This window comes from Astyanax mexicanus, chromosome 1 (genome assembly GCF_023375975.1).
Source record: "Astyanax mexicanus isolate ESR-SI-001 chromosome 1, AstMex3_surface, whole genome shotgun sequence".
Taxonomy (NCBI): Eukaryota; Metazoa; Chordata; class Actinopteri; order Characiformes; family Acestrorhamphidae; genus Astyanax; species Astyanax mexicanus.
The window spans coordinates 83307793-83321031 of NC_064408.1; the positions used below are offsets into that span (position 1 = coordinate 83307793).

The 13239-nt window shown below is 39.2% G+C and overlaps 2 protein-coding genes across 2 annotated transcripts in view; one reads left to right on the forward strand and one right to left on the reverse strand.

Annotated features, from left to right (window-relative positions):
- The first annotated feature begins 259 nt into the window (after positions 1–259).
- On the forward strand, positions 260–8028 carry tmem242 (transmembrane protein 242). Its single transcript, XM_007255430.4, has 4 exons — positions 260–489; positions 3122–3222; positions 5941–6078; positions 7010–8028. The coding sequence occupies exons 1-4, from the start codon at positions 408–410 to the stop codon at positions 7118–7120; spliced, it is 432 nt and encodes a 143-aa protein (XP_007255492.3). The 5' UTR covers positions 260–407; the 3' UTR covers positions 7121–8028.
- Positions 8029–9861: 1833 nt separating this feature from the next.
- arid1b (AT rich interactive domain 1B (SWI1-like)) overlaps positions 9862–13239 on the reverse strand; it is a 92111-nt gene continuing 88733 nt past the window's right edge. Inside the window, exons 22-23 of the mRNA XM_049484606.1 lie at positions 13009–13139; positions 9862–12915 (exon numbers count right to left, since the gene is read on the reverse strand). Coding sequence (XP_049340563.1) covers positions 11140–12915; positions 13009–13139 — 1907 coding nt within the window. The 3' untranslated portion in view covers positions 9862–11139. The remainder of the gene's footprint in view (positions 12916–13008; positions 13140–13239) is intronic.

The window sequence follows — 13239 nt, forward strand, 5'->3', positions numbered from 1 at the left end:
CCGTTTAGGAATTTAAAGTGTCGGTTTTGGTGAACTGAATCGATTCATTTGATTCATTAAGAAAGCATCAGTGCTCATCAGCACAGCACGTTTTTTCAGTGTTGAGGATGTGTACTGAAATTCGGTAATTAAAAAAATGAAATTAGCACGTGTGTCGTTTGCGAGAGCCTAAAGCAGCGTTTTATTTTTATTTTAAAACAACTTACGCTTTTTATGCGTGTTAGAAAATTAAACATGCGTGTGTATGAATGAAAGTATAAACATGCTGGGAAATTGGAGAGACGTTAGAAGTGATAAGTGCTCTCATATTTACCTCAGTACTGGAGGATGTAATATAAGTTACAGCACTAGAGCCTGTAGAGCTCAGTAAATTAAAGGTTCCTAGGGCGGCTGAGGCCGGAGCGGTTATGAGGGAGGACCCGGCGGAGATGGCGGCGGCGGCGGAGCAGAAAGTCAGTGAGGACGGAGCAAAACTACAGCTGATAAAAGGTAAAACAGTAAACCTGAGTGTCATTTTTCACAAGCAGAGCTAGATTATAGTGGGGAATACCAGATATTACGTGACTCGTTAATTAACCTTGTGTTGCTGCTGCACTCAAGCTTTTATAAAGCTGTCTTGTTGGAATTTTCCGTTCCACCTTAAATAACCAGCGTTAGCTAGTGCAGCCGTTGCCTAGCGCTACATGCTGGTGCTAGTCCAGTCAGACTGTAACTGCCGCAGCATTTAAGGTGGAACGGAAAAAGACTAGTTAATGTATAGTCAGTTTTATTGAATTTATAACGTTAACTCTTCAGAAGTAGCGTTAGATATTTTCTGTTTTGTGTTCTCTGATAAACCAGTTGAATTATCTATTATTTATAGTAACTGTATGGAGAAATCTGCTCTATTAGATTTAACTTAGAATATCCGTTGCTCTTAATAGTTTAAGAAATCATCTGCACAAAAAACAAATGATGAAGGGCTTTAATAAATAAATAAATAGAGCTGGGGGTCTGGAACAGGGCTGGGTTGAACCAATTATGCTTAAGTTTCTTCTTAAGTTGTGTGTAAATTCTTTACTCACTCCGCAGTTAAATTACACTATTTAGTTTCAAACTCTAGTTTCTTTTTACTAAATATGGTTGCACCACGAGTCCGTATGTCGTGTCTGTAAATAGTTGACGTTAAATATATTAAGTTGCCTCCTGCGCAGAGTTACAGTCGCTTTTACATAAAGAAAACAAATGTATAACAAGGCAATCAACATATGTAAGTCATATATAAATTGCATTACTCAAGTTGCTAAGCAAATACAGCTCGAGGGACTCTGTTACTGAGCAAGTGGTAGTTAGCTTTAAGCCTACTTCTAGCTAAAGTGTATATTTTGTATATAAAGTAGGGATGGGCGATATGGTCCGAAAATAATAGCACGATTTCATGTTTTTTTTTTCATGATAACGATACTCTTGGCAATATGGCAAAACAATAATATATATATATATATATTATATATGTGTGTGTTTCAAGAATACACTACTGCAACAAAATGAAAATTAAATGTGTGTGTTTCAAGAATACACTACTGCAACAAAATGAAAATTAAATGTTATTATTGCATACCATATGAAGTGGCACACCCCTAACTGAGATATCAAAAAATACAATCATTTTATCAGATTTGTAAGAGAAGTCAATGATCCAGAATGTCATAATAATAATAATAATGCACTCCATTTATCTCTATATATCCAGAATTAAAGTAAAATAAATTATACTGGACAGATATAATCTGTCTCTTGTAGATATATCATGTGAAATGGGAACAGAGTGAATACAACAAAAAAGCAGTATAAAGTATTTCATGGTAATAGTATTATTCACGATATTGAAAATGTTATTGAATATGATACGATACAGCCCGATCCCCATCTGTTCACTAAGGCCCCTCACGTGTTTGGTTTGTGCAGAATGTGTGCAGTTATCGTGTGTTATCTAAACTAGTCTTATTTCATCCAAACAAGCCCTGTATTGTTTTCGATTTGTTTAGAGACTGCTTAGGTTTAGGTATAACTATTTGGTAGCTACTTGCTCTTACGTAAATATATACTAGGTTGTGTGGTGCAGCCTGTTCTGATTTAGTAAAGCTGTAAATCTGAAATTAATAAACGCTTATCTACATCACAATTAGCCTACATTTGAACTAACGAACAACTGGAGCAACTGGTGTTTTTTGGAAAAGAAGTAGTTGTAAGTATGCAGAGTAGTGGACCTCAAGTCAAGTCAAGTCAACACAAGTCAAGTTACATCTGAGTACAGGTACACAGTGTGATGAAATTACGTTCCTCCAGAACCATGGTGCAACATAGAACAACAAGCAATAGACAACATAAAGTGCAGGAGTGACGACAGTGCAACATAAAATTATAACACTAAATAACAATAAATACAATAAATACAAAAGACGAGACAATTTAAAGACAGTACAGTGCAGTACCGATACGGTATAATAAAGTGTATAGTGGGGATAAGGTGCAGAGATGTGTGACCTACTGTAACATATATAATCACAGCAGTTACTGAGGTAGAGTTTATAGTTTTTAAGAGTGCAGCAAATAAAGTCATGTGTGCTGACTGGGTGTGTGTGTGGGTGAAGTTCAGTTCTTTGTGAGTGTAAAGGGGGGGGGGGGGGGGGGTGTACAGTTTAGTTTTGTGCGAGTGTGTTGGGTGAGTGGTGGGTGGGGTGGGAGTTCAGTTCTGTCTCTGTGCGTTGAGAAGTCTGACTGCCTGGTGGATGAAGCTGTTGCAGAGTCTAGTAGTGGAGGCTCGGATGCTCCTGTATCTTCTGCCGGACGGCATCAGAGCGAAGAGTCCGTGTGAGGGATGGGTGGGGTCGTCCACAATGCTGGTGGCTTTGCGGATGCAGCGTGTGGTGTAGATCTCGGTGATGGAGGGAAGAGAGACTCCGATGATTAGATGATTAGATGATTAGGCTTGAACAAGTCAGTTTAAGTCAACAGGCTTTTCTCAAGAGAGAGGATAACTACACTAGACTGCATAGCTAATAATCACTTTTTAGTTACTTTGACCTATTTGCAATAACATAATGTTTGTATTTTTATTTTTGTTTTGTGTTTTTTGCAGGTGGTGTCTTTCTCACAACAGTGGCCTCTGCAGGTGTAATAGTGGGATTCGGGTCAACACTGGCCCTGGCTAAAAAGAAAAGCCCTGAATGGTTTAGTAAGGTGCAGTGTACTATGATATGACACATTTTCACAACTAGGCAACCAAACATAAAATTAACTTACTTTCACTGAAAACAAACTGACAATAAAAAATAATTAGGTCACTTCATTTTTGGTGTAATTTTCTAGTCATTTATTAAGTTCTTTATCACTTTTGGATTTTAGCCATTTCAAGGAATCCAGTTTAGTGTCCTTCACATGTCATAAAAGGCCAACATTGTTTAATAGTGCTTTACCTGAAACTTGCCGTAAAAAGCACCAATGTGTGGCTGGTGTCCGCCCAAAGGAGTAAAAAGCCTTTAAAAGCAGTGCATATTTACTAAGCTGACTATTTATCATATTTGTCATAAAATTCTTATGCATTCAGATAAGGAGGAGCAATTAACGATTTAAATTACTGTTTACAAAGTAATGATTTACATTTGAATACATATGTGTATCAGTTGCAGAATTCCCCTTTAAAAGTGCATCATTCTACTGACTGCAGTAAGTACAATAATGTATAATGAAAACAAGGATGGTAGAAGATACACATTTTAGAGATACCAAAGTTACAACACCAAATCGAATCAGGGTCTGATCCAATTTCATTTACAGATATTCCAAAATTTACTGTGTGCCCTAAGAAAAACACCTGATGGGCTATTACAGCAATACTGGACATCCTGAAATATCACAAAAGTATTTTTAATAAATTAAAGAACCAAGTAAGATTGTCTTAGTTAATAAGTCTGTTAATAAAATCTAGAGAAGAAAAAACTTTACTTGTGGCTAAAGAAGCATCTACAGTGTCTGCTTTTCTGCTCCACCCATAATGAAACTCTTATTGAATTATGCTATGGCTGTTTTTATCTTTGTTTATCTCACGGGATGAAATTAGAAATTGCGCAAATCCTCACATAGAACTCGAGAGTTATATTTGTTTTGAAGCCCAAAGGAAAACAGTAACGTCCTTGTAATCTAGTTTTTCTGTCTTTTTTTTTTCTTCTCTTCTATTTTTAAGCACAGTTGCATCTTTGTAAACATGGCTCTCAGTCATAAGGCTTTTTAAAGAGGCCAAATTAGATTCAGTGTTGAGAGGTATGCGGTTGTGAGGTCAGAGTGACGGGACGGCAGATTTGATCGTCACAGGCTATTTGAGTCTCATAATTTAATTATGAGGTAAATTCGGCAACTTATGCTGGACAGAGATGTCTTTCTTACTCAGCTGATGACGGGGTATTGGTAACTGTAGTATACTTTTTTTTTTAATCTATCGAAGACTTGTAGCCTTCTTTTTCAAATTTCACCTGAATTGTTGTATGTGTGTCACCTACCTAAATACAGGCTGCATCAAAATTATGTTTAAGATTTCCTCCACTGGCTTAATTTTTTAAAAATGTTTTGATTCAGTAGTCTTGTTAAAGTGTCTGATCAAGTCTGAATATTCAGGGACTTGATTTTTGTTAAGGTTTTTGGTCAGAAAAATAGAAACACCTTGGGAATGTGTGTTCTTTTTTTCTCCCCATGTTCTTGGGTAAGAGTAAATCAAATCTGTGAAACACTACATTTAATCAATTCTGTGACACGAGTTTTACATCAAAAAAACTCTTATTACAGCAAACTTCAAGTGCTTTACTTGCATGCAGCAGCAGAGGGAGCTCTTCACACTGCAGACTGTGCTTAATTGAAATAAGGTGGCTGGAGGTAGAGCCATGTAGAGGTTTACAGTAAATGCACACACTAAACTACTACTTAACCAAAAAAATCTCAGAGGAGCTTCATCTTAATGAATTAGGGTTTTACATTGATACCAGGATCTCCAACATCGTTATCAAACATCACATTATCTGTTTATAAGACACTCCCCTAGACTCAAGTGTTTGTATTACAAATTTAGTGTGTGCATTTACTGTTAACCTCTACCTCCAAATGACATAGCATATTTTTCGCACTATATGGCGCACTTAAAATCCCCAAAATCCTCAGTGCGCCTTATAATCCAGTGTGTCTTATGTATGAATTCTACCAGTCAGGTTATAAGGAGCAGTAAAGCCGCTGAAGTACAAATACAGGAGTTTCAGTTTAGTTCTCCTGCACTGGGGCAGCATTAGCCACTAACTGCTATTTCACTATTCAGAGGGGAGTATTATTGGCCTGTAGCCTGCTGCTAACCCCGGCTAGCACTGATGGAGCAGCTTTAGCATTGCCTGCTAACTGTGCTATCTCTTTGACTGTTCAGAGGGAAGTATTATCGGCCTGTAGCCTGCTGCTAACCCCGGCTAGCTGGAACGGTTAGCCGCTAATGCTTCAGCCTTAGTACTGGAACAATTTTTGTTTGTTATTAAGGGAGAAATCTGTGTAGATTTAACATTCGTTTGACTTATAAAGATTTTTTTATATTACAGTTTTGTTCACTTAGCTTAGCTTTACTTAACTTAGTTAGCTACCCATCCTCCCCCAACCACCACCCATCAGAGAGACCTGCTAAATTAGAAGTTTATTATAGTGTATCCCAAAATGCATCTTATAATTTGGTGCACCTTATACATGAAAATAGACCAGAAAATGGATGTTCGTTGATAGTGCTCCTTATAATACGATGCACCTTATAGTCCGTAAAATACGGTACCTCATTGTCACTTAAGCACAGTAAGTGTGTAATGTGTTATTTGAGTATCTGTTAGAGAAGGATTTATGTGAAATAAAGCTGTTTATTGTTGTTTTTGTTGTGTTTAGGGTATGCTGGGATCTGCAGCAGTTCCTGAGAGTGGAGCTTCTCTTGCTCTGCGTGCTTTGGGATGGGGTTCCCTGTATGCCTGGTGTGGAGTTGGACTCCTCAGTTTTGCTGTCTGGAAGGCTATGGGTGTCCACAGTGTATGTAGTTTTACAAACTGTTAATTACTTCTCTCTGACTGCAATATATATATATATATATATATATATATATATATATATATATATATATATATATATATATACTAAGGCTCAAACACACGTCACACAATAGTAGTACTGCAGTAATTATATTATTAATATTCTTTCTGGAATAAAACTGTAGACATTTTTTTAACCTAATGTATTGTCCACCGCTAAACTGTACAAAATGTACTGTACACATTTGCACCAATTGGTAAGTAAATGCATTATACAACATTTTGTATAAAAAAATCCAGAATATAAACTTCACAACTGTGATATGATTAAATTAATTTAAACATCAAAAGCTCATTTATACTACCTTTTAAATATGAAAATGGATAAACACTTCAGAATGTATAGTACTTCTGTGAATCCTGTATGTTCCTGATATGGATATATGGATGCAAAACATCCACTAGAGGGCAGCTCAGAGTCAAAGATTTTTCACAACAAATATGACAACTGTAGAGGTTTTGAAAATGTACTTACCTGATACAAAAGGACAAAAGCAGCAGTGATGGAAACAGCTGTAAACTGTGTCTAAAAAAAAAGATCCATCATAAGTTTCTTTACTGCTAGAGTTTCTTCTTCTTCATGTCCGAATGGGAGTGGTCATGTATTGCTATATCTTTTAAATGTACTACTCCATTCCATCTGTATCTGTAAGGCTTCAGAGAATGTGCACAAATATGGATAAAGTGAATGTAGAGTACAGATAGAAGACTCATAAATCACATTTTGTCACTTTGTTAGGAGAAACTGTACATTTTGTATAATCCACACATATAAAATCATATTGTTCTTCACCTGTTATGCTGTATAAAAAAATTACCTTTTTGACCAATTGCATTTCTGCCATATTTATCTTATATTGTCTTTCTTGCAGTTGGGGGAGTTTCGGCAAAAAATGCAGTCCTTTTTTCCTGCTATTCCAAAAAACGAGGCACAAGAAAATGCTGCACCGTTTGATTGGGACTCACTTTTAAAATCAAAATAGTGTGCGATCTGTGGACGGAAAACAGAATATTTACAAACTTTACACACTGGAGGATCAACATGCTTTGACTTGGGGAAGAGCAGAGTCCTGACAGAAGAGAGAGCTTTGGTACCGGTATTTGATTTATTCTGATCAATGGCTGAAAGATGGCTACCAGTCTGGATGCAAAGCTGAAGTGTATTTGCACTCCCAAGTAGTCCAAATGAGACAACACACTCTAAGTGCATCATGGGATTCATCAGTATTACACTAAACAGCAACCTCCAGAAGCTGACTGGATTTCAACCCATCATGCCTTTATCACTTTATTAATTTTGTACCAAAAAAATCCACCTGTGTTTGTACTTTTATGTTCTGTTCAAAATGTGACACTGCTGCTCATTTATTTTGCCTGTTCTTAAGCTCCAAATCACATTACATGTCCTGTACTGTGAGAAGGTCTCAAACATTTACATATTTTGTGCTTTATCATTTACTTTTGTAAACGCTTACATGTAAATCGCAAGAAAAAGAACAAAGTCGCTCTAAAAGTGAAAGTAAAACTAGTAAGATTTCAAAATTACTGTAAGTGAGTTAAACATGCTCTTGGATTTGGCACTGCTGAGTTTAACTTGAGAGGAGACTGAACAGGGTTTTCCGTAAGTAGAAAAAGGAGGCACGGAATATCGTCCAGCTTGTAGAGAAACTGAGAAATTCTGCCTGTGGGCATCAGCGTGAGCACACTTGTGACTGCTCCTGATGTTTTCCACACATTTAGTACATAACGTCATTCATTAAAAGAGAGAAGTCTGGCCAGAGCTGCTGCCTCAGCAGCAGTGTGGAGTAGCACAGGAGCTGAGTAACTGAATTTACTCAAACATGTGCATCAAATAATGTTTCTCCTTCTAAATAAAGCCTTCCAATGATCAGTTTTGACTTTTTCCTGCCCTAACATTTTTTTGTTACAGATTATGAGTAGTGATATCATTTGATAAAAAAAAAATCACAATAGAATTTTGTAATTCATCACAATTAATCACACTTTTTCTTCCTTTTAATAATGAGTATTTAAATGTGAATAAAAATCAGTGTAAAGTCCCAACCGGACGGGATCAGTTTTTCAGGGGGTACTGGGGTAATTTTCTCTTTAGTGGGGGTCCTCTGTGATTTTATTCCCATCCAGAAACTAACATGTACATGTTTATTCTCAGACGTCCCCTGAGAAAATTACAGGCTAAATTATCTACTGTTTTTTGCTAAACTCTGTGGTCCTCCGGTAATTTTATTCCAGTCTGGTCCGGTCCACTTGTCCATTGCCACGCACCATAATTACACTTTGGGCGCACGTTTCATGGAAATCTACATAAACACAAGTGGAAATGGAGGAGCTACTGAACATGATGTCACATGATATCACTGAGTTGTGAAATATTTTTCACAGACGTATAGGGAAAGGGAATGACTTATGTGACTAAATCATGGATTAAAATCTTGATTACAATTTTTTTAGACACAGGTAATTATAACTAGATTTTTTTTTACCGTATTATAATATTCTCAGGGTAGTGTTGGTGCATTTTAACTAGAATATTGTAATTTTATTGAGCTACTGAGTTTAACTGAGACTTTTTTAATAAAGGAAATAAGCGCTAGTGAAGCTCCATATTCCATCCTAAACAGCTTGAAAACAGGAACTGTGTGCATGCATGCACATGACCATGCAGGTATGAGAGAGGGAGAAGGAAAGAGAAGTTCAGCGTAAATAAAAGGAAGCATTGGTGTGCTATATCACTAAATAAAACTGCTAATGTGTCACTAAGCTCTGTCAATTTTGTCACAATTGATTTGCCATAAAAAAAAAAAACGTTCAAGTTTTTAGATTAACTTCATGCATTATGGCATTAATGTTGACAGCCCTCATTATTAGGTCAAAGTCAGGTTAATCTACAGCAGAGTCAAGTGTGTTAAATGACACAGCTCCAAGACTATGTTCAGACTGCAGTCAAATCAGATTGGTTTCCTCAAAGCTGATGTCCATAATTTTAAGGATTTAGACAGAGAGCGCTGAGAAAGAAACTTAACTTCAATTACACACTTTGTTTTTACTCTGAGTGAATGAGCTACTGAGCTCCGAGTTTCCCCCTCTGAAGTCTCCATTGCTCCACCAGCTGCTCACGCTCAGTAAAACTGAGCCGGATCCTCTTTTAGAATCTGTAGATGTGAAGTAAGTACGTAAAGGCGTGTGATGCTGGTCGTTCCAGCACACTGGTACCTTTGAAAAAATATTTTAGCCCTTCTCCACTTAGAAATGCTTCTGCATTCAGTTTAGAAATAAAATCATACAGACTGCCACTTTAAATCAGATCTGTTGAGATGACTGTCCGCACTGTTACTTGCAAGTGATCGGATCGGATTTGCATGGGTTGCTGTGAATTTAGGGTTGGTGTCAGTAACTAACCTTTGGTGCTCTTCTTGGACCTCACTTTGATCACTCTAAAATTCATGAGGTTATTTCTTGTGTTGTGGGTGATTTAAAAGACTCCATGCAACCTAGCTGTTGGAAATGCACTACTGTTACTACTGTCTTCTAATTAAAAGGTAAGTGAGTAGGTGAGAAGAGTATAGGGGAACCCCATTTGTTAGATACAGGATTCATCCGCTTCTTGTATTATGTGACTCGATAAATGGTCAACAAGATGGCACAGGACATCAATTAACACTAAAAGACAAAATACATAGAAACAGTCTTCACAGTGCTCAAACAGATTTCATGTACATTTACTTTTTAAACATGTGGAACATGTAGTATAAAGACTTTATACTAATAAACAATGGTCATCAAATCATATGGCATGAAAAAAGTTCACAGAGTTGTACATTGTCATTGGAATTGTTGCTTAAGTCATATTGGGATAACTTTGAACTTCGCTGGATTACAGTTACACCAACCGACTTTTGATGAGCCTGTTTTTTTTCTCTGTTTTTATTATGCTTGTTTTTTTTTCCTTTTTTTTTTTAAGCCAGACACCATTCAAGGCCATTTAAGGGAGTCATTCTTATCTGTTTCACAGAATCGTGTGCACAGTCCACACAGGAACATCTTCCACATCGTTACATTACCCTCAAAAGCTGGTAAGGTGAAAATTCCATGTCCAAATTCCTGTTAATAATTAGCATCAACTACCACCACTCTGTAAAATACCACATCTCTTGGAGAAATAAAAAGGTGAGGGGGCATGTTTACTGTACAGCTCATATATACAAATTGCCCCACGAGTCAAATGGAGAGGAGTGGTAACCAAAGCGCTTTAAAATTCAATGTTCAGAGAGTCAATCCTGTGATCTTATGGCCATAATGGTGGAAGAAAGTCAGTTTAAAACCAGCTCTCACTTTACCCTTGGATACTGGTGTGGTGACGCAGTGCAATACTGGTTGTCAGATTATGAATATTGCCTGTGGTAAAGAGTTATTCACATTTGGTAAGCTCCCCTCCAACAAGCCAACTACACCCTATTGCACAAAGCTTTTTTAGAGCTGGATACATGTATATCTTGAGTAAAGTCAGTGTTTTTATCTTTATCTCAACACATTTCAAGAGAGAAGTTCTATCTACAACACATCTCACAATTTAAATAAATCTGCATCCTCAAATAAACAAACAAGAAAAAAACAAACAATGAAAAACATTCTGAGAGCAAAAATCTCTGAAAACGAACATACAGTATCTGTCTGATGCCAACTTTGGTTAAAACAATAACGAGGGAGGAGAAAAACAAAACATAAAAAAAGAATAGAAAAAACTAAGTATTAAATATCTGTATTAAAATCATTTAAAAATCCCAAATGAAAATTGCAAAAAGAACGGGGTAGAGGAGCTATATATAATCTCTATTTAATAATTTGTACGTAAAAACTTTTTTTTTTTTGTGTAAGCTTTTTTTTTTTTTTTTATTAAATAAAAATATAACACCGACAATTCTATGTGGCTCGGCCGCGTCCCGTTCCGCTGATGGCACTTGCTGATGGGCTGCTGCTTGTGTCACGAGCGTCCGAGCTTGAACAATACCTCGCACATAACGGCTACTACGCTCGAGTTCAGCACAGACGACAGAGTGATGTCCAGCAGCCGGCTCTCGTACAGAACGAACTCGGGCCGGTTTTCCTCCACCTGAGCCATTGCCAGCAAGGCTTTAGCAGCCCGGCACATCATGTTGATGCTGGGCGGCTCCGGGTGCGTCGGGTGTCCGGCGTGCAGGAGGCTGTGGGGGCTCTGCTGATACTGCGCCATGGCGATGCTGTCCTCTAAAAAGCCGATCACCGTGCCGATGCTGCCCTTCTGAAGGGCGATGGAGCGAGCTGCTGTGGAGTCGCCCTGCGCCAGGTTGGAGAGGACGGCCACCGCCATCTCGCGGCACACCTGACTCTTGCGCTCACCAACGTGGCGCACTAACGTTGCGTAGAGACGATCCTGCCGGCTGAGCGGCGGCGTGGCCAGGAGCAGATCCACGTTACAGTCCTGGATGCTCAGTTTGCACAAGCACTCCAGCACCAGCCTCTGCGGCGTCAGTGACGAGAAGCCGCCCGCTGTGCAGAAAGGGTCCTGGGCCTCCGCCGATGGACACACCATCCAGTGCAGAAGCCCGTCTAGGATGGGCAAGCAGATGCTCTCAGGATAAATCGACAGATCTAGCTGCCCTGAAATGTTAGCCAAGGTGACCAAGGTGTTTTCGTGCAAGGCACAGAGACAGTCCCACCACCACTCGTCTTTGCTACAGGCCAGGCCTCGCTCCTCCTCGCGCTGGTAGGTGGGTGATGTCCTTTTACGCTTTGGGTGCTCGTGGTGCAACATCACCAGCCTGCCCAGTATAAGCACCAGGCCTGGGTGGCGTGCCATGTCAGCGTCGTTACTTGGAACAAACGAGAGGCTACGGACTATGTTGGAGATGCAGATGCAGCGCTTGGCAAGCTCATCCTGCCAATCCTCAGCTGTGGAGAGCGGTGCCTCATCCCAGCATCGAGGCTCATCCTCCAGCAAAGGGATGCTGTTCTCTTGGTTTCGTAAAGAGAAACCTTTAGCCTCGTTCTCTGGTAGCGTCGGTGGAGCAAAACATGATACATCATTCACCACAGCAGCTGAAAGGTTCTTGTCTGTCGAACCTTGGGCTTCTTTAAGAGGTTCCTCTTCTACCCTACTGCAGTCCTCACTGTCCAGGCCTTGTTCGTTTTCCCATTCAAACTCCTTTACAGGCGAGGCTTGAGATTCTCTCTCCTGATACTTTCTTTCTAAGTGAGTCTGAATGTGTGCTGTGGAGTCTCCACCTCCAGCCTTCCAGTGCAGCAAGCCACTGATAAAATCTCCAACAAGACCTAGCTGCTCCGATCGGTCTTCCACCATGTCGTCGATTGCCTCCCTTTCCTCCACCTTTATTGGCAGTCGGTCATACTTGCTGGCTTGTTTGGCCGTTGGTTCTAAGGAAGGACATTTTTCTTTCCTCGCATTCATGTCCTTCTCTCCTTTTTGATCGATCGTCTCTGCTGGTTTCTTCTTTTCTGAAGCATCTGCTCCAGATGTGCTGCTGGGGACAGGCCTTTGAGACGCTGTTTCTGGCTTTTTCTCTGGCTGCTCGGGATCTGAATGGCTGTCCAGCTCCTTGAGCTCAGATTCCGATTCCTCCTTTTTGGCTGTCGGCTCCTGAATGGGACCGAGAAGTGTTTTCTGGCCCTCTGTACCCACTTCGTACTCCTTCAGGATACCGAAGATCTCGATCAAACATCGTCTGAAATACTCCACTATGAGTTCCAAGAAACCTGGCAGCTACGTAAACAGAACACAAATGCCATTCTAGTTAAGGTCTGACCAGAAGAACATTTTAAACTATTTTTTAAAGCTATTCTTCTGCAAACTTACCTGTGAAAGGGTAAAGGATGACACTGTGTTATCATCATACAGTAAGATGTTTATGGTATCCAAGGCCCAAGTGCTTTCTGCTAGCAAACCAGACTTCAGAGACATCATCACACGCCAAGCCTCTGGTGTTCCTACAAGAGAACAGTTGTTTTGAGGAGCTGTCACCCTGGGCAATGATTCAATATGTTTAATGACTAGCGGTTTCTAAGCTGTTTCTAAGTAATCGTAATT